Source organism: Mya arenaria, chromosome 1, assembly GCF_026914265.1.
Source record: "Mya arenaria isolate MELC-2E11 chromosome 1, ASM2691426v1".
Lineage (NCBI taxonomy): Eukaryota > Metazoa > Mollusca > Bivalvia > Myida > Myidae > Mya > Mya arenaria.
Window position 1 is genome coordinate 30,794,735 of NC_069122.1, and position 25,724 is coordinate 30,820,458.

Here is a 25,724-nt window from a genome sequence, read left to right on the forward strand (position 1 = left end):
TCCATTTTTTTCTTACGTAATATTCCATTCGATACACACTGGATTACGAACTATTTAACAACGCCAGTTTTGGTTTTGCATCAATTTCTTGTCTTTGACCTTTTGATACTATTTTCGTCACATTAATTTAAATGGACAATTATCATGATAAGTTATTTTCTGACGTCTTGTATCATGTCGAGTTTGGAGTGAAATGTGTGCGTGTTTTTGCATCGAACGAGGCAGATGATGATGGTCATATAAACCTCCACACATTTATAACGTTCTGTTGATTAAATATGAGAATTATCGCGTTTCTATTAAAAACAAAAACAAAAACAACCTGCAAGTCACGTTTCAAATGAAATCTAAACGCAAAGAAATGTTTATTTCAGATATGAATTACAATGTATCAAATAACTTTCTTTTGTCACTGTTTTCACTTTCCAATGATTGAGTCATAGTACATGCTGAAAGTATAAATGATGGCATACTAAAAAACAATCCATTGTCTCGAAACGAAGAAATGATTGAAAACACGCTGTAAAATTACAATAATAAAAGATATAATATGAACAATCATCATCATCATCATCATCATCATCATCATCATCATCATCGTAATCATCATCATCGTTATCATCATCATCATCATCATCATCATCATCATCATCATCATCATCATCATCATCATCATCATCATCATCATCATCATCATCATCGTAATCATCATCGTAATCATCATCGTAATCATCATTATCATCGTCATCATCATCATCATCATCATCATCATCATCATCATCATCATCATCATATCAAATGGAACAAAACTATGGCAGCATCAAATTGAATATTTGATGGAACAAAACTATGGCAGTATTAATGAAGAAAGTAAACGCGTTTGTCAGTCAAGAACATTGTATGAGTGAAACGAAACAACAAATATTAAATGTACAAAATAAACTTACGGCATTTCACACACAAAATAGCATTTCTGGTGGCAGTCCAAGTCAGCCCATTTCCAGCTGTAGTGAGCCCAGTAAACCAAACAGTCCTCACGGATGTTGAGTGGAATGCTGTTGGGCTCTCCTAAATATGGTAAATAATATTTATAAACTTAGGGCTTACAAATTCAGATTACAAAAAAGCAAGACTTTCGAGTGGAATTATGTGTGATTCTCCTAAATAATGGCAGAATTTCTGAATAAATATTGGTATTCAGCCAATATCCAGTGGTATACTGTTACACTCTATTGATTTAGCTAAATATATTGAGAACTTTAGGGCTTAAAAATGTCAGCCATTAATAAAATATGTACGTAATAGTTGTAAAAATCCAAAGTAATGCTTATTGCCATACATGTGCATACTATTTTAATTCTTATTTTTGTATGGTGAATGTAAACGTATGTGCACAACGACGACGGGCGACACCAAGGCTATAACAAAACATCGACATGTTTTTTCGTACACTTTTACTGGAAGGTTCATACAAATATTGCAGCATATGCCAGCGTAAAAAATCCAAATGACAACCTGTTTAGAAACCAAGCAGTCTTTGGCTCATATGAATGACTGGAAATATTTACAATGCATTGTAACAGGTGTACACGTTCGGCACAAATGAACTTGTTCAGTAACACATGGCGAGGCAGAGGGTATGGCCACATTGCAATACCAAAGATAAAAATAAAAACAAATAATTGCCTTGAAACCCTTTATTAAGAAATCCATTTGACAATTTTTGATTCTCAGACAAGTGGTGAAATCAAATGAAAAATAAATACAATTGGAAGAAGTTTATATATTATTATTAACTCCAGTGCAAAAGAGCTGCTCAATAATGGCGACAATGTATTGTTTCCTTCTAGTTTATAGTGATCATCATAAGACCTTCTGCTAGTAACTCGGATTTAGATTTACTTCCATAATAACTTTGAGGGAACTGTTGTGGATTGCCCTGACTACCTGTTTATACTACACTGATGTGTAAAATGCACTTTTAAAGAAAGTAAATAAAAAAATAAACTGTGTGGCATACCATTAGCAGTGCTAAGAGATACTTACAGCTGGAACTTTTCAACCAAAGATAATATTTGCTCAAATATTGTCAACAAAACCATAGTTTTGAACAGCGTTAGCGTCACTATTTGCCAAATCGTTTTTTTTTTGTTCGTGATTGATTGATAATATATTCACGTGATGTTACCAGTGTCTTTGAAAAAAAGTGTTAAAATATCCATCTTTTGTTTCATCTGTCCTTGTGGTCGAGAAAATAAAATAAGTGTTACATTGTAGACTTACCAGGACCCCAGTCTGTGTAGTTGACCTTCTGATTATTGACATTCCAGACGAACACCCCTTCGGTTATTTCATCTGTAGCTCCAAGCCAAACATGAGCATCTCTTTCTGTGGTAAAATTGTACTTGTAATAATCAGATGACATGAAATAAAATCTCAATGATTTAAAATGGGCGGAGTAAGAATGTCGAACTTATATCGAACCTTATTGGCAGTCACACTTTTAAGCATATTCTCACGGTGGTAGAAGGCGGACTTTTAAACACCAGCGATAGTCGAAATACGCAATGATTAAGCCTACTACTTAATAATTACGAATCTGCAATTTCACCGGCTGAAAATGAAAATTGTATTTTTATGCCAGATAAAATTGCGGATTCTGATGTTAAATATTAAGGATAGCAGCATTAGAAATTATAAATTGATAATATGATCTGGGACCTATAACTATCTTACTCCCAGATATAATATTATTTGTAAAATATCGTTGAATGAGACATGTATAATTCGCAATGATCATATTTAATATATACAATTATTTTCGAATTGCCTAATAACATATATTTATTTCTACTTCTTGTTTTCTTTTCATAATACTATTTCAGTTATGAGCTGATTTGAGGGTTTGCCCGGAGGATCGGTAGCTTACATATAGTTCATGAATGTCTATAGTAAGCAGCACATACCATTGGCGAACCTGTTGACAATGAGCCCCTTGATAAACGCGTTCTCTGAGTTATCAGTGACATCAGCAAGGTAAGCGTGTGGATGCGTGGAACAAAACGCCTGTACAGAACAAAGAGGTTTGTTTTGAAGGCGACTCATATGATTGATGCACAAAAGAAACGTATACATTTGAATGTACTATTTTGTTTAACTCATTTGTTTTAATGATCAAAACAAAACAAAACATATTGTTTGTGTACATATAAAAATATTATCCATTATAGAAGGGATATAAAGATGTGTGGCCATACATTCCTCAGTTAATAAACACGACAAATATTGCATTGCATGCCTCGATACATTGCGCACTTTTGTTGAAAATTACGGATATATAAGACGCTGATAACGTCCCAGCATGCAATGCCATATTTTGGCGCTTTTATAAATTTTATCCGGAAGTATATATGATGGCAGTGAAAACCGGTTAACTTTATCCAGTCATATTTATCATGATTCTATCCAGTCATATCTGCCATGCCAGTATAGTTGATACTATCCAGTCGTATTTGTCATTATTATATACAGTCATATTTGCCATGATTCTTTCCAGTCATATTTGCCATGATTTTATTCAGTCATATATTTGCCATGATTCTATTAAGTCATATTTGCCAGGATTCAATCCAGTGATATCTACCATGCCAGTGAAGAGATAACGTTACCAACGAAATTACCGTTGATTCCATCCAGTCATATCTGCCATGCCATAGAAGAAATTACGTTACCTTACATTATATCCAGACATATTTATCATGTTTCTCGATTTCCAGTCTTATCTACCATGCCAGTGAAGAAATAACCTTACCGTTGATTATTTCTAGTCTTGTCCACCATACCAGTGATGAAATAACCTTACCGTTGATACTTTCCAGTCTTATCTACCATGCCAGTGAAGACATAACCTTACCGTTGATTCTATCCAGTCTTATCTACCATGCCAGTGAGGAAATAACCTTACCGTTGATTCTATCCAGTCTTATCTACCATGCCAGTGATGAAATAACCTTACCGTTGATTCTATCCAGTCTTATCTACCATGCCAGTGAGGAAATAACCTTACCGTTGATTCTATCCAATCTAATATACCATGGCAGTGATGAAATAACCTTACCGTTGATTCTATCCAGTCTTATCTACCATGGCAGTGATGAAATAACCTTACCGTTGATACTTTCCAGTCTTATCTACCATGGCAGTGATGAAATAACCTTACCGTTGATTCTATCCAGTCTTATCTACAATGGCAGAGATGAAATAACCTTACCGTTGATTCTATCCAGTCTTATCTACAATGGCAGTGATGAAATAGCCTTACCGTTAATTCTATCCAATCTGATATACCATGGCAGTGATGAAATAACCTTACCGTTGATTCTATCCAGCCTTATCTACCATGCCAGTGATGAAATAACCTTACCGTTGATTCTATCCAGTCTTATCTACCATGGCAGAGATGAAATAACCTTACCGTTGATTCTATCCAGTCTTATCTACCATGCCAGTGATGAAATAGCCTTACCGTTAATTCTATCCAATCTGATATACCATGGCAGTGATGAAATAACCTTACCGTTGATTCTATCCAGCCTTATCTACCATGCCAGTGATGAAATAACCTTACCGTTGATTCTATCCAGTCATATTTGTCATGCCAGTGATGAAATAACCTTACCGTTGATTCTATCCAGTCATATTGGTCATGCCAGTGAAGAAATAACCTAACCGTTGATTCTATCCAGTCATATTTGTCATGCCAGTGATGAAATAACCTTACCGTTGATTCTATCCAGTCATATTTGTCATGCCAGTGATGAAATACGCTTACCGTTTATTCTATCCAGTCATATCTACCATGCCAGTGATGAAATAACCTTACCGTTGATTCCATCCAGTCATATCTATCATCCCAGTGATGAAATAACCTTACCGTTGATTCCATCCAGTCATATCTATCATCCCAGTGATGAAATAACCTTACCGTTGATTCCATCCAGTCATATCTATCATCCCAGTGATGAAATAACCTTACAGTTGATTCCATCCAGTCATATCTATCATGCCAGTGATGAAATAACCTTACCGTTGATTCTATCCAGTCATATCTATCATCCCAGTGATGAAATAATTTTACCGTTGATTCTATCCAGTCATATTTGTCATGCCAGTGAAGAAAGTAACAGCTCTCATCATGATGGTCCCAGCCGCTTGGACACTGGCCAACAGCAACGGTAAATAGCGCTTTGGTATAAAGAAAAAAACAACCATTGCAATACACTATTAAAACGGATTTAACCTCGGACCCAAATTTGAACTTAACACGAAGTGAAATTCGATGCATCACAATATTATTTTAACGAACACGTACAAAGACAAATATTAACATAGAATAAAACAAAGCATTAATCTATAGTGCAATTGTTATTATTCAATTTAGGTAAGTGAGAAATGTTTTGATGTCATAAATTATGAGTGCGTGCGTGAGTGAGTGAGTGAGTGAGTGAGCGAGCGAGCGAGTTAACGAGTGAGCGAGTGAGTGAGCGAGCGAGCTAGTGCGTGAGTGAGCGAGTTAGTGAGTGAATGGATGAATATATAAACGAATGAACATACACTAGAGCGAGCGAAAGAACAAACGAACTAATAAATTAATTAATAAACTTCATCGGATAGAAATATAACAGCAGTAAAGAAACAGCGGAGCAGAAGTATTTAAATTGAATTTATAAATGTTAAAACTTTACCTGTTGCAAATAAAAGCTGTAACATTGTTAATGAAACACGGGTCATCATTTCACGATAAGACGTCTAAATAGTCGTCTACTGCACTACATATTTATAGTATAGAGATAAGCAGCACACACTCAAAATAAGGATAGAAAGAAAACAATCATGTACAAATTTGCACCTGCAAATGACTACTATGATTTTCTCGTCGTAAAAATCATTTACAATTAAAACGGGAAAAATAAATTGGGTGGACGTCTCAATATTCCGAAAATATATATGTATTTTTTTTTTCTGGATTTTTTTTTATCATTTCTTACATTAATCAGCTATAACAGTTACATAATGTGGCGAAAATAAACGTGAATGACTAGCATGGTAGGGGTCCAGGATTTATCTAATCACAGGATTAGCTGAGGAAATATTGTCCGGCATAATATTTCGTGGTCTCAGATGAGTACGGTGAACTTTTATCCTTCGCAAGATAAACAAAACATTTCACTTTAGATAATATTAATATGATTTATACATTTTAACATTAACGAGCGAGCGAAAAAATGTAATTCAAATACCCGGTTTGTGGCGATGAGAAAGCAGTTGGTAATATTAACTATGCTTGATATCGCATCAAGATATAGAGTGTGTTAATACCACATGATAAATAACGTCATAAATGCTATGTCGGAAGGCAATTTGTTGCTTCAAAAGAAGTCTTTTAACAAAGATAACTTTACTATTTATTCACCATTATGATACTAACACGGTACCCTGCATTCGGTCGTTTACTGGAGTTTTATTGAGAGTTTAGTTTCTTAAAAAACTTCGACAAACCTTTCACAAAACTGCCGCCTGATGGAGCACTGTCAAAACATTATTTTGGAAACAGGTTTGTCGAGTGTTTTAGGAAACTTGTCACTTAATTAAACGCCGGTAACAAAACGAATGCGGTGCTCATTAAGCGACATAGACTGCCCCCTGTTTCATTAACATTGGTGAAGAAAATGAAAAGTTTTCTTTGTTTTGCGTCATCATTCGACATAGCATTTATGACGTAATTGATCACGTGGTATACACACACTGATGTAGCTCATGCACTTGTCCTACCTCAAAAGCTGATACGATAGCAGTCCACACATTGTATCTTATCTTCACACAGTGTGTTCTATAACCAAGGTAACTGTTTTAACCAATGGTTTGTATATAAATTTGTGACAATTGCCAGTGAGTTCCTCACGCAATGTTTTATCAAATTAACACTGTATCTCAATAAAATCTTAGAGTCTTTTGACGTCCTATGTTTTTGAAGCACGAAAAAGCGTTGCTATGTCTGAACAAATCACATGGTTTATATCGTTCTATTAGTGTAAAGACTTCTGCAATGAAATCGTTGGTCTGTTTATATTATTCTCTGCCCATCTCGCAAGAGGTAATGGGTTCAAGACCCACCAAGGGTCACGCTCGCATGTCGAATCAAAAGGGACAGTAGAACTGGAGTACGGTACTTTATTTTGTTAAACTTCATAAATACCGTTGGACAATTGACTGACAAAATCTCGTTAAAATGAATATGCATGAGGCAGGGGAGACAACTCTTCTTTTAGTGAATTTGCTTGTTACAATTTAATACTCTTCAAATAACGTATATTGTCAGTAGCCTTCATTGGTGAATGGTCTAGATTGTGGATATAGTAGTGAACAGGGTTTCATTCCCGCTTTTGCCAGACTACCTTTCGGAAAAAAACAAAACATAAGAAAACGTCCATATTGCCGCATGTTTTACCTTGCGGAACCAATGAAACCGCCTCATTATTTATTTATGATAAGGAGATATTCCTAGCCAAATCGCCCACGGTACACAACGAAGCATAATGTTGTTAAGTATCGGGGGTATTCCACGATGATCAAATAAATACGTGGCAGCTGCAATACGTTTTAGACTAACCTTTCATGATCTTATTCTTGTTCACTGCTAGTTCACGTTTTTCATTCAGTGTATTGACGGAACATCGTTTGATGCCAATTAAACCATTTGCTTGATAAAATGCGTTTACTTTTACTCTCATATCCAACTGATGTCACTGTTTTTATTTTACCTTATTATTTTGGATAACCGTCCTTCGTCTATAATTGCTATGTTATTCCTGGTCCAAACCACCAAAATATGATGGAAGAACGCAAATAATTTGATATCATTAAACTGTTTAAAACATGGATTTCGAAGATTTTGTTTTAAACATTTTCTTAGTGATCAGGCTTATACCTGTGCCGTTTGAATTACTGGTATGTTTCACAAAAAAAACAAATATTGAGGATATTGTGCTTTTTGTCTTCCGAACAAATGAGGCGTCACTGGTCCGCACCTGGCCTCATGATTGAATTATTCAAAAGTCCAAACATAAACGCTTACTAATACGTGCATCTATACATAATGAAATAGGGTGTTTCAGACACTTACATAATAATGTGTTCACTGCCTGATAGGCCAATAGTAATGTCATGTATGAGATTTCTCTAGTAGGTCAGACTTATGTATGTCTTTAGAATTGTTCCCCTGTCAGAGTTCCAGTCAACAAACAATGTATCATCTCAATGATCCCTTTCCACACAATTTCCGACTCAAAGCGTAAAAAGCTGTCCAGACTATTTCGAGACATATCATATCGGACATTGCTTTTGTATGATAATGCGAAAACAATTATGCATTTTTCCTGGGCTTTTCATCAGTGGCAGGTGTGATTTATTATCTGGTTAGGTTCCCCTATATCTGAACCCTAAACTGACCAACCACAAGAATCATTAATTATTGGTCATTGTAATTTATTTGTTAATTTAAAGTGTTTAGAGACAGGATAATTGACTGTTTTACTCAAACATGGCATGATAATGTGAGTAATGGCAGCCGATGTTACCACTACATCCACTTTTAGAGTTTACTTAACATCGAACGATATTTGTTGATAGAGATGCCACTAAAACATAAAATTGCATATGCTAAATTTAGATGTTCTAATCATGATTTGCATATTGAACTTGGAAGGCAATTAAGTATTGCTTTGGATGATCGATTATGCAATTTCTGTCTTCTGAACTATAATATATCTGAAATTGATTGTGAATATCATGCCTTTTTTCGTTGCAAAAAATATACACATATAAGGAATCATACGGTACATATATGAACAATCGGGCCAATATTTGTTAAATTGATATGAATCTGGTGATGATCTGAATAGTTTTTATGCCCTAATATCCACAAATGACTTTAACACAGTATGAAAAATAGCAGTGAACATATGTCATCTTATGAATTGTATCAAGGAATGAGAATAATTATACTTTATGTACACTTTTTCATGTATAAATGTACTATAACACAACTTTAAGCATTACGTATGATGTTTACTTTTTTGAAATGTATTTTGGGACGGAGCCTTTATTTACAAAATAAACTCTTGACTATTGACTATTGATTATTGATATAATGAAAGAGACGTGTGTAATGCTATTCATTTAAGGAATGAATTGCGGGATTGATGTCATTATCGGGGTATAAACGCAGTTGGGCTTGTCAAAGTGTGTGGAGTCCGAGCGTACTTTGACCTGCCAAATAACGTTAATATCCCTGATGATGACGTCAATCCCACAAATCATTACTTTTATTTACACCAATTGTGAATTATTTCATTCAAGAATTGTTAAAAAAAATACTTTATTTCATTTAAGAAAACCTTTCAGTAATCCTTTTCCTTTCCATTCTGTAAATATAACGACCCAACTGTAACCGGAAACGTTTTATCAAATGACGTCACGATAACGCGGGGAAAGATCAACCACTTGAAAACACTTTTAAACGTAAAATTGAAACACTTATGGCAACAATACATTTAACATATCATAATTTAACACTTTCTAAAATGTTTATATTTTACGGCAACTGCTGACACAATACAAACAAAAACAAGATCAAAATAATTCATGTATATTGTTATGCGATAAATTGCGATCCGAACATATCCGAATATGTTGCGTTCATCGATTGATAAACGCAATTGCCGAAAGGGAGTTCATTAACGAATGGAAGTTGAGGTGAAAATATTATGATATGAGATCATCACCGAGGTGGCTTTCCAATTTTAAATAAGTAAACATAAAATAGAGTTTTGTGTTATTTATCTTTGATCGAAACTACTGCATATTTTCATTTCGCAACACGTTATTCCTTTTTATGAATATAGTCCGTAGTATAAATGCTATTAAAGGGGCTATACACCGTATGATGAAATCGCGAAAAAAAAAAAAATGTCGAAAAACTAACATAAACTTGGTATCGATGTGTAAAATGCATTGAAACTTACTAACTGAAGTACCACATAGTTTACAATTAATTCATTTTTCGCATTTTTCCATTAAAAAAGATGACTAGGTATGTACACCTAGTAGATTCATTCTTATGCGTGATTGGCTAGTCGATGTTATCTCGTGATATTACCAAGTTCGGCATATAGCTTAAATATTCCAACGGCTTAAAGTACGCCTTCGTAGCACAGTGGATATAACACTGGACTGCGATTTTGGCGATACCGGTTCGAACCCGGTCTCCAACTCGATTTGTATTATTTTAAAGACTAAAACATTTTATTAAATAATTTATCTGAGATTCGTTCAGAAAAGAAACTTTTTTGGTGCCAATCTGGTGTATAGTCCCTTTAATATCCTCCTATAATTATTTTATCAGATTTGAATAATCAGAAAATACAGATGTTTAAATGATATGTCATTATAGAAATTGAACTATTTGAATATAAATAAAAGAATAAAAAATATAAACTCTTGTGCTGTTTGATTGAATGATAAGTTAAGAAATGAGTATACAGTCGAAACCCGTTCGCTCGAACTCCCAGGGACCGGGGAAATACCTCGAGTCTCGGAAAACTCGAGCCAAGCGGGAAAGTTTACTTTCAGTATAGAGAAATCGCTCCTTTCCTCTAGTTCGAGCCAACGAGGAATTCGAGCGAAGCGAGTTTGAGCCAAAGGGTTTCGGCTGTTTATGTCACATAAATCTCATTCACAATCACAAGTCATTGCATTGCCAGTACAAAACTTGACTCATTGCTTAATAATGTTTTTCATTTGTTTTTCTACCACAACTTTAAGATTAATCAAAACCATCTTTGTTTGCAATATTGTAGTAGCTACCCTTTTTGCAAAAGGGGAGAAAACAGTTAAATATGACATTCTGCAGTTTAAAACTGGATACAAACTTCCCAAGTTATAGTAATTTCTATAAATACAGTATTGCTGATTCGACTAAGAAGACAAAGAGAAAACATATTTCCACTTAAAGCGATTCGAGGGGTGAATTCAAAAAGGTTCTAAGTGACATTAAATGAAGAAGAAGATAGAACCTTTACGCTTTCAGACCTCAAATTATTTAGAAAGAAAGCAGTTTCTTTTAAAGATGAACTCTTACTCCCAAATAAGACGTACCACAATTGATACCATTATTTTAAATTGCTGGAAATGATGAAGAAATATCGAAAACAGTGGTTGTTATATAGGATATTCTGGAAGGTACAGAAATCACGATATTTCTACCTTATTAGACGATTGTTGATCACTGTAAAACTTTTAAGACTCACCAGTTATTTAATATTTGTCAGTTTCCAGCTACTAAACACACGGTTGCACTCTTGTTATAAGTAATTAGTATTTTCCATAAATGCATTATTAAGTTAATAGTAAATGGTTTGTCAGTCAAGATTTATGTTTTTTTTATACATGTGTATGTATTGATTTTAAAACGATTGTTACTTTAATATACGATTTGAAGGAATGTGGTAGCTTGACCTGATTTCAAATTCGAAGTTTTTCCCATTTCTAAAAATTCCTAAGGGCATAAATAATTTCATTTATTAAATTAAATCCGCTCTAATTCACCAACACGCAAACACAAAATTGCCATAATTAAATTTCTATGAATCCTCTATCTTTATCAGTATTAATATAGTTTGCTATAATCTGATTTGGTTTAGGAAAAGAATATAAATCTGTGTTATTCAGTCAAGGCGGTATAAAAGTTTGTCGAACAAAGAATTGGTTCTCGTCTATGTGTAATAACCAAAGAAAAATAGAAATTTAAGTTTAATTGCTAGAATAAAATAAATGAGCAAAATAAAAATTGCCGAAAAAAATATTTCAAAAGATATCTTATATTGAACATGATTGAAAGGGGAGTTTCCTTATGTATGTATTTATTATCGGAATTGATAATGTTAAAAACGGCTGTGAGGTAGATTTTGTAGGGCACTGTAGTTTATATAAGAATTACATTTTCCTCGAATAAATTATTAGTATAGAATGTAATGTTCTCTGCTGTTTATGGAGTTTTGTGCTGTTCTTACATGTTTATTGTTAGTGATTTTTTTGTTTTTATGTTCTATGTCTGTGGCGTTTACCCAGTGCCATTAAACCGGGTTTATGTTTAAACTTTTAGCTACTGAGCTTGTTTGTGTAGTTTTTCACATAAGTATTGGGCTATGTACTGATTTGGGAAATCATTCGATAAACAAGAGGGGTACAGTGAAGATCGCCTTATTGTTAACCTATGGTGTTGTTTTATTTTATTTTTTCTGTATTTATAATTATAAAAAACATGCAAATAAGTGTATTGTTTCTTGTCCCCGGGGGGGGGGGGCGTGGTTATAGTTGACTGTTGCATAACGCATAATTATTTTTCAGTTTGGTATAGCATGTATTACCAACGTGCGAATGGGAGTTGGCATTGATTCCGGACATTACTACAATGCAAAAGCATTCATTTCTTTATTTAGGTACATTAAGCCATTCACCATGTTATGGCTAATCAGGAAATCAGTGCCTGTGTGAATGTTATTGGATTGTCAGTATACACAAAATTAAATACCCCGCTTTTTTGGCACTCTTGTATTGTGTTCCTTTCTTTGTTTTACTGAAGGTTAAAATAATTAAAAAAAAATATGTTTGGCATAAAATGAAATGAAATTGAAAACATAGTTATATACACGAGCTATCCTAAGTCGTCACCAGAAACACACCACTTCATTCGACGGGTTCAGGAAAAGTGTAAGAAAGCAAGCCTTTGGCACGAATTTCCTGGTCGAGTTGAATAAATCTGTGTATTATATGAAGTCGAGTGTCCGATTAATTTATCACATGTTATTTTTCCAAAAAGTAATGACAAAAAAGAGGTACCTCTTTCATCTGCGCTGATGAACAACCGACTACGAAGAAATGACAAAGCAACGCTCTTTCCCGTGTTTCGGCATGCATTTGCAGAAATGTTTCCTAAATTATTTTAAACAATATATACATATATATATATATATCCATAAAATATATAATTCCGTTTATAAATCAACTTAATATTGAGATGACATTCAGAAAGAAACACAACGTTAATTAACATTATCCTTTTAACGCAATTTGCTCTCCTATAAATGATTAAGTCACTCCGTTATATGACGTCATCATTTTGAAACATGTTTATGATGTCATTTACGATTTAGATTCTGAACGTCACGAACTTTTCAGGATTGTTTTTAATGAAATCAAGATAATATCAAGTTTTCTTCTTATGATTTACTGCTTTAATCAATTGAATCTATATCGTAAAAATAACATTAGAAGTACTCCATATAACTCCATTTATTTTATTTCAAACCGGAAGCAATGTAACTATAGTATCTGATAAAGATATATCCAGTTCGAGCCAACGAGGAATTCGAGCCAACGTGTATAATACTTATAGCAATTAATGGTTTAAGGGACTTTACACCAGATTGGCACCAAAAAATTGTTTACTCTGTAACGTATCTCAGGACAATTATCTAATAGAATATGTTACGCTTTGATATCATAATTGTAAAAAAAGGACCAAAATGTAAAAAAACTGTGTCGGAGCCCGGGTTCGAACCCGTGTCGCCAAAATTTCAATCCAGCGTCGTATATACTGAGCTACGACGGCTAACTCTAATCCGGTGACATAATTAAGCTATACACCTACCTCGGTAATATCACGTGATAACACCGACTAGCCAATCACGCATAAGGAATGAATTCTACCTGGTAGACATACCCAGTAATCTTTTTTTAATGGAAAAATACGAAATAACTGCTAAACTTGAATAAATTGTAAACTATGTGGTACTTCAGTTAATAAGTTCCAATGCATTGTACACATCGATGCCAAGTTTATGTCAGTTTTTGACATTTTTTGTTTCGCTATTTTATCTTACGGAGTACAGCGCCTTTAAAGCCAGTTTCAACACACATATATTCCAACTAAAAAAGCTAATTTAATGAGACGTGTAAACATTATAGTTCAGTCATAACAAAAAGTATTAGTAGTAGTAACCACAGTTAAGAAGTTAATTTTCAATAAATCAAATTGTGCGAGTCGTTTGCCTTAAACATTTGTATTGTTATCATTTTCATTGAAATTATATGTATACTCGTTTTGCGCTATTACGTTTGCTATTTAAATAGTAATTACATAATGAAATGAGAGTCAAATATCCTAAATTGTGTAAATGGCGCTATTGAATAAGCCAGTAATTTTATAAAACATTTTCAAACTACACAGGGTATTCTATATAGTTGTATGTCTATTAATTCCACAACTTTCTAACATATATGACCTCAAATGATCAATATATATAATATAAATATAATATAAATATATATATTCATATATCATTAGCGATACCACAAAGAACTGTGAAAATATGAGACAGGTATTATATTAGTCTATTGTATATGTATTTAACATTCAAAACATATGATCCATTAACGCCGCCATTTTGTGGATAGTGACACCAATCTATGACGTCATATTCCAGCTTCAGTCAAGCCGATTTCATATATACACATACTTTTCGAGTAGGCTTATACTTTAAAGTAAGCTGTCTAAAAAAGTGGTCTGCGTGTCAAAATTAAAGCTGCACTCTCACAGATTGAACGTTTTGACACCTGTTTTTATTTTTTGTCTTGGAACAGCCAAGTTTTGCAAAAATCCATGGAAACCAGTTATATAAGACTGCTGACAAAAAAGCAGATCGCAGAGTTTTATATTTAAGTTCAACAATTGATGTTTTATGCATTTTTCTTAAACCGTTAGTAACGGTTTAAACCATAAAATATTAATTTTCGAACGGAAATATGAAAATCTACGATATCATTTTTGTCATTGGTTTGAAGACATTTACGCAAAAAATTGCTCTTTCCTAGACAAAAAATAAAAAGTTGTAAAAATGGTATATCATGTTGAGAGTGCAGCTTTAAGCCACAAATGTCTTGATTATTGATGTTATGGTCATAGGTACCCTGAGGACATTATAAGTGATGAAGAATCTAAGAAGCTTGGACAATAATATAGCATGTCTTTTGTTTCTTTCCCTTAGCAAGCCATCATTGTTTGCTTGTTGAAGATGTCATTAATCATGCTATTTCCAAACAACGGTCGCAGGCTACCGTCATGACGTCAATTATTGTCAACTTTTGTTAACATGATAAGACAGTTTTCTTGGGGTTAAGGGAATCATGGAAAAAATGTATTATAGTAATAAGATTCTATTGCTTCATTTCAACACAATTATGAAATGTGCTTATTACGTTATATAACGTCACTTAAACTCATGAGCATGAAATGTGTTTCAAATAACACAGGCCTGCATTCACAACTTTAGCTAATATGCCTTAAATCGGGAAGGCAAATACGTGGTCCTAGATTGTACAGTCATTGTCGAATTCCCATCATCTCTGTTATAATCACAAACAAGACGAAACGGATTAGCAGGCATTGTTGGATGCTTGAACACATGGTCCTAGTCTGTATCATCATTGTGAATTACCAAGCATCTCTATAACAATGACATAAAAAAGAAACGGATAATTAGGCGTTGTTGGATGCTTGAACACATGGTCCGAGTCTGTATCATCATTGTGAATTACCAAGCATCTCTATAACAATGACATAAAAAAGAAACGGATAATTAGGCGTTGTTGGATGCTTGAACACATGGTCCGAGTCTGTATCATCATTGTGAATTACCAAGCATCTCTATAACAATGACATACAAAAGAAACGGATAATTAGGCGTTGCTGGATGCTTGAACACATGGTCCTAGTCTGTATCATCATTGTGAATTACCAAGCATCTCTATAACAATGACATAAAAAAGAAACGGATAATTAGGCATTGTTGGATGCTTGAACACATGGTCCGAGTCTGTATCATCATTGTGAATTACCAAGCATCTCTATAACAATGACATACAAAAAGAAACGGATAATTAGGCGTTGCTGGATGCTTGAACACATGGTCCGAGTCTGTATCATCATTGTGAATTACCAAGCATCTCTATAACAATGACATACAAAAAGAAACGGATAATTAGGCGTTGCTGGATGCTTGAACACATGGTCCTAGTCTGTATCATCATTGTCAATTTCCAAGCATTTATGTTTAAAACACATACAAAAAGGAACGGATAATCAGGCGTTGCTTGAGGGTTGAACATGTTAGAATGTCAATTACAGCCTTAGAAATTACTATTAAGCGAACTGTGTGATTAAAAAACAAATTGGTAATTGATAAACACTCCGACATGTTATTAGACTGGCATACTTATATATTCTGCAGTTCCTCAATGCATCGGCTTATATATTGTCTTATCATTTAGATGTGTACGTTTTGCATTGATGTGCAATTAGTAATTACAGACCAATTACGAGCCGATCACTGAGGTTTGAGTCTAATTATTCCGAAATATGTTAAACAGAAAATACATCAAACAGCATTAGTTCACATAAAATAGAGTCTTCAATAATCACGAGGTATCTGTATCTAAGCGTCGGTAGTAATGTCTGAAACTTCGATATTTTCAAGGTTAACTTGCAGAAGTAATAAAAACGATTGCAAGAGTCCCGATCGGGAATTGAGCCCTCTACGTTTCGTTCCGCGGGCGGTCACCGGAACCCCACCGCAAAAGAAAAGGCATTAGGAAGGCGGTTTCAAGTGTCTTATGGGTTGGCACTACACTGCAATCCCACATATCATTGATAAATCATTTACTTTTTGTATGTAAAACAGCGTCTAATGTAATGTATGTGTTTTCTTTATATGTCTTATGGATGTTAGCCATTGACAATAATGTTAAGTATTTGGCTTCTGTGAGCCAGTTCATCAATAATATTAGTAGCAGTTTTGGACATAGGCGATTCACGCCTACTTAACGCAAGCTCCACCGCTTATCGGTGGTGCGAACAAAATGGGCTGTGGAAACTTCTACCGTGGTGCAGCTTTGACTTTTGTTTATTTGTTCATTCGTTTGTATGATTTAATTTCCATCTGATTTTTTATTAAAGGAACATATTACGTAAATCGGATAATGTGGTACCGTGAAATTCCACTCTTTTTGCAGGCTTCGTTTAATTATTGTTCGAACTGTTGTGCCAGGTTCAGACTTGTACATATTTTGAGATTTGCAAACAATTCAACAACACTTCGGTGTAAAGACACACCGTAAGAACATTCTGACGCATGTATATATTACTATTATGTATAGTACGAACGCCGGAACATATCAAAATTTTACAAACTTCAAAGCCCCTACCCCCGACATTCCGACATACCAGACTTCTCTTAAAGGTCTTGGGGTGTGAAAGAGGCAGTTTTATGGTAAAAATTATCAGCACATAGTGTACTGTTTTCGGAATTGGTTTTACTTGGGTTAAGGTATTTTGCATAGCCTATTGTTTCCGCAATAAATAGGCGAAACAAGTATTAAAACAATGCATGGTAAAAATGTGCATATTACCTTTGCATTTCATGCATATTTAAGGAAGAGCTTGTAAATTTGATTTATGCCAACATAATTACATTACATAACAGGTAGTTGTATGTGCATGCGCCAGAATATTCTTACGGTGTGCCAATGTACCGAAATGTAGTTGAATTACTAGCTGGTCTATATATATATATATATATATGCACAAGTCCGAACAGGGTGAAAAGCTCCTGGCACCACAATTCGTACTTTATTGCAACGTAATTGTAGCCAACATGTAGTAAAAGTGTTCCTACACGATACCAGATCCTCCAATATTCGAAATATGTCCAATTAATCATACTTACATTAGTATATACAAATAAACGAAATGCACAGTTGCACCACGGAAATGTCGACAGCTCATTTTGCTTTTCACCACCGCTAAGTTGACGTGAGATAAGTTCAACTGTAGCAATGCACTGGTATGAAATCGCTCCTAGGATTGTTTATGAAACGGCCACCTCATATTCTTAGTCTCTTCTCATTTTACAACAGAACCGCATATTATAATTCAGTTGTGTATATGTTTTACCTATGCATTTTATCATAAATTGAGTTCAGATATTCATATTTACATCAAATTTGCCACACGTGTACAATTATATTAAGTGATACAATTACACAAATAAGCAGCTCATATTTAAATTCGTTTGTGTAAGTAAACGAACACAATCGACCTCCTTCTTTGCAAAAGCTACCATTTTGTCCGAATATCATCGAACCAATTTCGAAGACTTGCAAATTTGCCTCAAAAATATGGTTACAAAACCGAATTGGAACTCATTAAATCTACGAAAAAAATAACACAACAACTTACGGTTGAACTATAACAGGGTATGCTTAATCTTGGACAGAATCATGTGCATTTTCACAGCATAGTTTGGTTATATTTACGATTCGCCAATAAGTCTAGTGCGCAATGCGCATGCGCGGAACATCATTTTTCTTCATAACGGCTCGTCTCCAGTCCCTTTGTTAATTGTCCAGGCAAATATCTAGATTAAAAGAATATTGACACTGGCATAATATGTACGATGCTGTAATTCCCAATTATATAATGCTAATTACAATTTTGCTGTTAAAATATATACGATTATCCTTTAAGTTATACTCTTTAAAGAACTATATATTTTACAGTGGTATGTCAACCAGCTGAACTGTGCGCTTGTGGATTGCCCGTACAGCAGGAAGAACTAGTTGATGTTATCACTGTTTTCAGTGCTGTAATCCATCTTATGTTTTTCAATTGTATGCATGCATATAATAAGGAACGGCTTTTGTAAATACTTGTTCAAATAGTTGTACCTGTGTAAAACAATTTGCTTTTATTTCCAGGTCACAAGCTCATGTAATGTTTTGATATACTATTTATGTTTGCAGCTTACCGACCAAAACTGTTCCCTTGCAGTTACCCGAAAAAAAACTGTTTCTTTGCAGCTTCCCGACCAAAACTGTTTATTTGCAGCTACCTAACCGAAACCGTTCGTTTGTAGTTGCCCGTCCAAAACTGTTCGTTTCCAGTTGCCCGTCTAAAACTGTTTGCAGTTGCCCGTCTGAAACTGTTCGTTTGCAGCTACCGACCAAAACAGTTCGTTGGCAGCTATCCGACCAAAAATGTTTGTTTGCAGTTTATTATGGCGCATGTTGTGATCTTGTTTAATTGTAGGTTCCGACTAACCGACCATGAGTATATTTGTCATGATACTTCTTACAAACGGTTTGCAAGAGATGTGCACTGCATTATAAGATATCGCTTATACAGAGAGATATTTTAGCTTAAAACATGTTTGTGACCTCATCCTAGGCTTTTGGACTGTGTTTCTTTTTTTTAATTTCTACTAACTGTCTAATATTTAAAGAATGGACTGGTTAACATTTCAACAATGGACACACATTGTTCAAATATTGGATAGTCAGTTGAGAAAGTAGAATGGTGTGATTAACATAATGTAGAATCAGGACCTGTGTTGACAAACTTGTTTTTCTTGTACATGCTTTCAAGATGGTGTAAAACTATGAACACATTTTAAGAAAAATAACTTAAAAACCCTTAAAAGCTTAAATAAACTAGAAATGTGTCCATAGGACACGGATGCCCCCACTTCGATTTTTTGTCACAGAAAATAAGCCATAATGATTATTCAGGATAATCTGAGGGCCCTAACTCCTAAATGATTAAAGCGATTTCCATGGCTATCGAACTTGATCAAGATATTATGGTCACAAACATGCGTTAAAAGTTTGGTGAGGATTGGACAAACAGTTTTCAAGAATTAGATCGGAAACAATCTTCGGGACGTATTTTTCAAGTCTTTTTTTGCATATAAAGGGCCGTAACTCCTAAATGACAAAAGCGATTTCCATGGCTATTGATCTTGATCAAGATATTATGGTCACAATCATGTATGTAAAGTTTGGTGAGGATTGGACACATACTTTTCAAGAATTAGATTGGAAACATATATTTTTGAAGTATTTTTGGCAAAAATGGGCCGTAACTCCTAAATGACTAAAGCGATTTCCATGACTATCGATCTTGATCAAGATATTATGGTCACAAACATGTGTTAAAAGTTTGGTGAGGATTGGACAAACAGTTTTCAAGAATTAGATCGGAAACAATCTTCGGGACGTATTTTTCAAGTCTTTTTTTGCAAATAAAGGGCCGTAACTCCTAAATGACAAAAACGATTTCCATGGCTATCGAACTGGATCAAGATATTATGGTCACAATCATGTATGTAAAGTTTGGTGAGGATTGGACACATACTTTTCAAGAATTAGATTGGAAACATATATTTTTGAAGTATTTTTGGCAAAAATGGGCCGTAAATCCTAAATGACTAAAGCGATTTCCATGACTATCGAACTTGATCAAGATATTATGGTCACAAACATGTGTTTAAAGTTTGGTGAGGATTGGACAAACAGTTTTCAAGAATTAGATCGGAAACAATCTTCGGGAATTTTTGGCAAAAAAGGGCCTTAACTCCTAAATGACTAAAGCGATTTCCATGACTATCGAACTTGATCAAGATATTATGGTCACAAACATGTGTTTAAAGTTTGGTGAGGATTGGACAAACGGTTTTCAACAATTAGATCGGAAACAATCTTCGGGACGTACGTACGTACGTACGTACGTACGTACGTACGGACAAGGGCAACCCTATATGCCGCCACTTTGTGGGGGCATAGTACGTACGTACGTACGGACAAGGGCAACCCTATATGCCGCCACTTTGTGGGGGCATAATTATTATGAAAATGTTAATTCCATACATTTCCAATGTTAAGGTTGTATCAACGTAATCACCAATGAAGATATGAATGAAGTTTTGGGTAAAGGAAATTGTTTATTAAGTGTGTGTCCCATAAAGCGTAGAACACAAAAACAAAGTATTCGTATGAAGCGAATAATGCACAATGAAAACACATTTGGTAATATATCCGTAGAAGTTTTATTTTAGAGAACATTATTTCAAATAAAAACTAAAATATTTTTTTTACAATTTACATGTATATAAACGCAAAATATTTTGATTTGCATAACATATTCACATGTATATTAGCGCAAAATATTTCGATTTTCTTAAGAGCTTCACATGATTAGTAGCTTTTCAATGGGTGTGACAGTTTCCAATAAGTTGACAATAACGGCATGAATTTCATGATTTGGATCTCGTTGTTTACATCTTTTAAGTGAATGAAACTCCTTAAACGTCAATTAAAATGCATGCCTCGGACTGTTCTTTTCCTGACATAATGGACAGTGTTTGACCCATCACCCTTACTTTAACATTTACGGTTTAGCCACGTCTCCACTATCCTTACATTAAGCGAATTTGAATATGGAAAACAATATAATTTGAATAGAAGAGTGATGAAAGTTTCGCCTTGCGCAATATAGAGGATATATTGTGTGGGTGTATCTGACTGAATACGAATTTGCTTAATTTGAATTATTAACCCATCGTAAATATTCTTGAAATCTTTATGGTTATCTAGACTTGATATACATAAGATATCATGTAAAACCATTATTCTACTATTTACGAAATACCGAGATTTGCATTGTGTTACAGAATAAATTAATAAATTAGACTGAAGTTCGTTGAATGCGATGACATTCCAGAGGTAATTATCTTAGTATGTATAACACTCATATCTTACGATCAAGGCAAACTCACGAAAGAGCAATGCACTTATTTCCAAAAGGGCCCTTTGGGGTTGCTGAAAAGACTGCAGAGTGCAAGAGAAGTGTGAGATAAAGATGTGTGCGAATTGATTACACTCTCTCTTATTTCAAACACACTGCCCCTACCCTAGTCAAGTGGAAAAATGTTGTAGGATGAGTTTAGTCTCGGTTGTAGACGACCCTTAATTTATTCGATTGTACTTGGTTTCTGGATATCCTTACCGTTATTGAAAATATATATAACGATGCCTTTAATATATAGATCATAACTGATGTACTAATATGTTGCGTTCATTGGGTGAAAAAGTGGCAGATGTAATCAAATCTGGGCTTTATTATTTTTAACTCTACTATGTATCATTTTATTAATTGATCATACATTGTCAAGTAAAATAGCAGACTGGTTACGATTTCGTTTCAATATTGTGCTAACTGAAGTGCCAGGAGTTTTTCTCCCGAATCGGACTTGGGCATATTTTCATATCTGTAGCATTTCATGTACACTCCGTTGCTTACACATACTTATAAGCACATCTTAAAAAGGAAATATGCACATATTTATAACAGTTGTGGCGCTGTTGCTCTACTGATTGCGCGTAGTTCATTTCATCTAACTATTACACAGGCTAACACTTAATAATTGCCTATCTGCAATTTCATTGGCTGACAATGGAGGTTGTATTCTAAGAAAAGTTTATATAGCTTTTATTAGCGCCCCTTCACCAAACATTCCGAAACATCAGTAGTTGTTTCGATGACTAACGTTATAAAAGAGGTTATTACTTTAGATTTATGGTACAATTTACTGGATCAAGCCTAAGGTATTCGATATAATTTTCACTTGTGTTAGCGTCGTTATCGAATTCTACTGCAGTGTTTCAGGTCAGTTAATTGCTATATTTCTTCTCGTTGTCGATCAATTAAGCTAATTGTTAAACACAAACAGGTACAAAATAAGTATTTGTCATGAACGAAACCAAACTGGAAAAAGAGGGCCTTAGTTAACAGTGTTGTGGTTTCAATTACTGGAATGGAACGTTATACAGCAGTAGAAGTCAAGCCTAGATCGCGAGTGATTTCAAAATTTAAGTTTATTGTTACGAATGGCTGATATTTAAATGCTGTTGTTTTATTTTTGTATGTGTTTTTTTTTCTTCAAAAAACAACTCACCCAAATTTTACTACTGGTTGGATTACTATTACTTTATTCTTGAAATACCTTTTAGGCGGTGACAGGGAAGGTTGACTAGCACTTACTTCTACCGTCTATTAACAGTCCCGATTTAGAGACTGCTTTCAACGGATCACTCAGGCAGAATTAACTGTGTGTCTTACAAAACCATCACACAAACATACTATTAGTGATATTTGATGGAAAGAACCTGAACGAATCGATGCTTTCAAAAAAAACACACCTTTTTTACACCAGCAATACAGTTTCAAGTTTCAAATTTATTGGCAATATCGGCAATACATAAGCCTTTGGCCATGAACATACACATGGGATGAGATGTATACAAATTGAAAAGATGACAAATACAAAATAAACTAAACAAAAACAACACACGTAAATAATATAGAGAACACAATCATAATTTACTTTATTGTACTATCTAATTATGAAGCAACTGCATCAATGCTGGCATAACGTCGTTGAAAAGCATTGTAAATGTATTTATATACAATTCTTATATTGTTTGTGGGGTTTTTTGAAGACATTAAAACCCTAAATTTATTCAAGCTACTCCATGAATTGGAAATATTGAATTGTTGACGTAGATCATAATAAAAAGGTCAAGCAAGCAAAAAATGAAATTCAGACTCAACCATATTAGTATTGCATAGTTTACATTTTCGTTCTAAAAGTGCAACATTATTAAATCTTTCAACTTCTATTTCAAGAGAGTGAGGACATAGTCGGAATCTCAATAATGCAATTCTATATAAGCTTGGAAGTGTTATTATAACGACCAATGCAGTGGGCACGGTCAATCTTGAAGTTTGCGCGGGCGTCTGCAATGGCAAGGTTGTGTTCACAGGAAGAAATGATTTTCTCGACACAGTTTTCATTTTTTTCTTTCGTCGACGGTTGCTTCCGCATCAAAATTGAAAAAGAGGAGATTATCTCTCATAGAATGCGATTTTAGGTCAATTAAGTCATTTTTAAGAGAGACATTTTCATGCTTGAGGTTATCAAGGGAATTATGTTTTTCGACTTTTCAGCCATCAAATTAGTTTCAATATCATTACACTTTTCTATCAGCTCGTTACATTGAATGCTATCGAAAGCTCGACTATTCTCTAAGTCAATCAGCCTCTTGTCAACATTTGAAAATTTAGTCTCAATGTCGCTTATTTTGGCTTCTATAAGAGTTATTTTTTTAGATATTTTTGACACATTCGTTTCAATTCGGTCAAGTTTAGTTAAGCGACTTTCAATAATGTTCAGCTTGGCCATGATTTGCTGATTACTGGTGTCCTTAACGGGAGAACAAGAGGAACCGGAAGTTTGAGACATGGACGGAGTGACGTACTGAAGGTGAGGTGGGTAGAACTGGCCAAACATCTGTTGCTGCGGGGTAATCAGGGGCTGAGGGACACACTGGGCTCCCAGAAGAGGGATAAACGGCGCGTCCTGTTCTGCCAGGGCTAACGCTTTGTGAATCCGGGGATGCTTCGTTCTTTGTTCGTTTGTTGCTTTTACTTTTCTGTTTAGCCATTTATAAACTTAAACAACGAAACGTCAACTGATTACGCAGGTAAACAGGTAAAGTTCTTTATCAAAGTCCTCGAAAAAGATTTAACTTTTGTCTTGGTGTGAGATCATTAATAGTATTGTAGTAAAGCCACTGAAGTGTTATATTTATCTAGCACACAGTAATCTATTTATTGCACGGGTGAATGGCTATCTCCGTTGTAAATACATGCACTATTGACTAATGAAGACAAAGGAATGTCAAGTTTTCCCGAATTAAGCACATAAATCCACAAATGATTCGCTCACCAACTCAGTAATATGAAGATAAACGTCAAATGCATCTATTCCACTAAAATATAAAGCTATAGACCACAAAGATTTGTTAAAAAATCCAACTTTTAAGAGAGGCATTTTTCGCGCACATCTCACCTAAACGGAAGCGAAAGGTAATAAAAAATACAAATAATTATTATTGTTCCTGGCATTTTTGCAATGTTCATATTACTTCAGTAATAACACCATTCTCGTACACGTTAACATCTGGGAATACATACTATATTGAATATAATTCAATTTATTTACGATTCGGTCAATCAATGATGACACTTAATAATGTATGAGAAGATTCTTTAATTGTTTTTTTTTTCTTTATGCTCCTATCTTTCTGACTACAAGTATGTCGCTGTTAAGCCAAAAAAATACAACTCTTAACATAAAACGAACTCTGATGTGATGAAAATAACCATTCAATAGAAAAGATTTACATAGTAATTTAAAGGAAAATGCAGGAAATAGAAAACGCAGAGTAACTTACCATATGTCTCTATGTGTTTATGTAGTTTGGACAGAGCTGACTTAGACCTCAAAGGGTTAGAGACCAACACGTTATTTTGTTCAATAACACAGCTCAGGATGGCGGATCTAAAGTAAAAACGAATGAACTACAAACATCAATATATAAAACTACAAAAACAGACCAGGTTATACTGCCTTTGAAATGTGTATCATGATTATGACCAAAATTAGGAAAGCACAAACATGATTGGGGTTCAGTATTAAGGCCATGTGTTTGGTTACCTTTTGATATGGTTATATGCCATTGGCTTCGTCAACAAAGGTAATAGCTTTTTTGTTACTTTATGTCTAGCATTTTCCTGACTAACCAAAACATCGCAATTATAATGTCTCACTTATATATTTTTCCGTTTCATAAACCACACTTTATAGATAATG

The 25,724-nt window shown here is 34.4% G+C and overlaps 1 protein-coding gene across 1 annotated transcript; it reads right to left on the reverse strand.

Moving 5' to 3' along the window:
* Positions 1–323: 323 nt before the first annotated feature.
* On the reverse strand, positions 324–24,513 carry LOC128226295 (perlucin-like protein). Its single transcript, XM_052936178.1, has 6 exons — positions 24,328–24,513; positions 5,138–5,218; positions 2,967–3,066; positions 2,284–2,388; positions 948–1,068; positions 324–449 (listed from the first exon to the last, which is right to left on the reverse strand). Exons 1-6 carry the CDS (start codon positions 24,511–24,513, stop codon positions 419–421), a joined length of 624 nt encoding a protein of 207 aa, XP_052792138.1. The 3' UTR covers positions 324–418.
* Positions 24,514–25,724: the final 1,211 nt, after the last annotated feature.

What these genes read in the sequence shown, in the direction of transcription:
- LOC128226295 (XM_052936178.1), bottom strand. Translation starts at nt 24,513, where the DNA reads ATGGCTAAACAGAAAAGTAAAAGCAACAAACGAACAAAGAACGAAGCA. An exon ending in TTCTACCCACCTCACCTTCA is followed by an intron (nt 5,219 to 24,327) that starts GTACGTCACTCC and finishes GCTGTTGGCCAG; the next exon opens with TGTCCAAGCGGCTGGGACCA. An exon ending in CTACACAGACTGGGGTCCTG is followed by an intron (nt 1,069 to 2,283) that starts GTAAGTCTACAA and finishes TACCATATTTAG; the next exon opens with GAGAGCCCAACAGCATTCCA.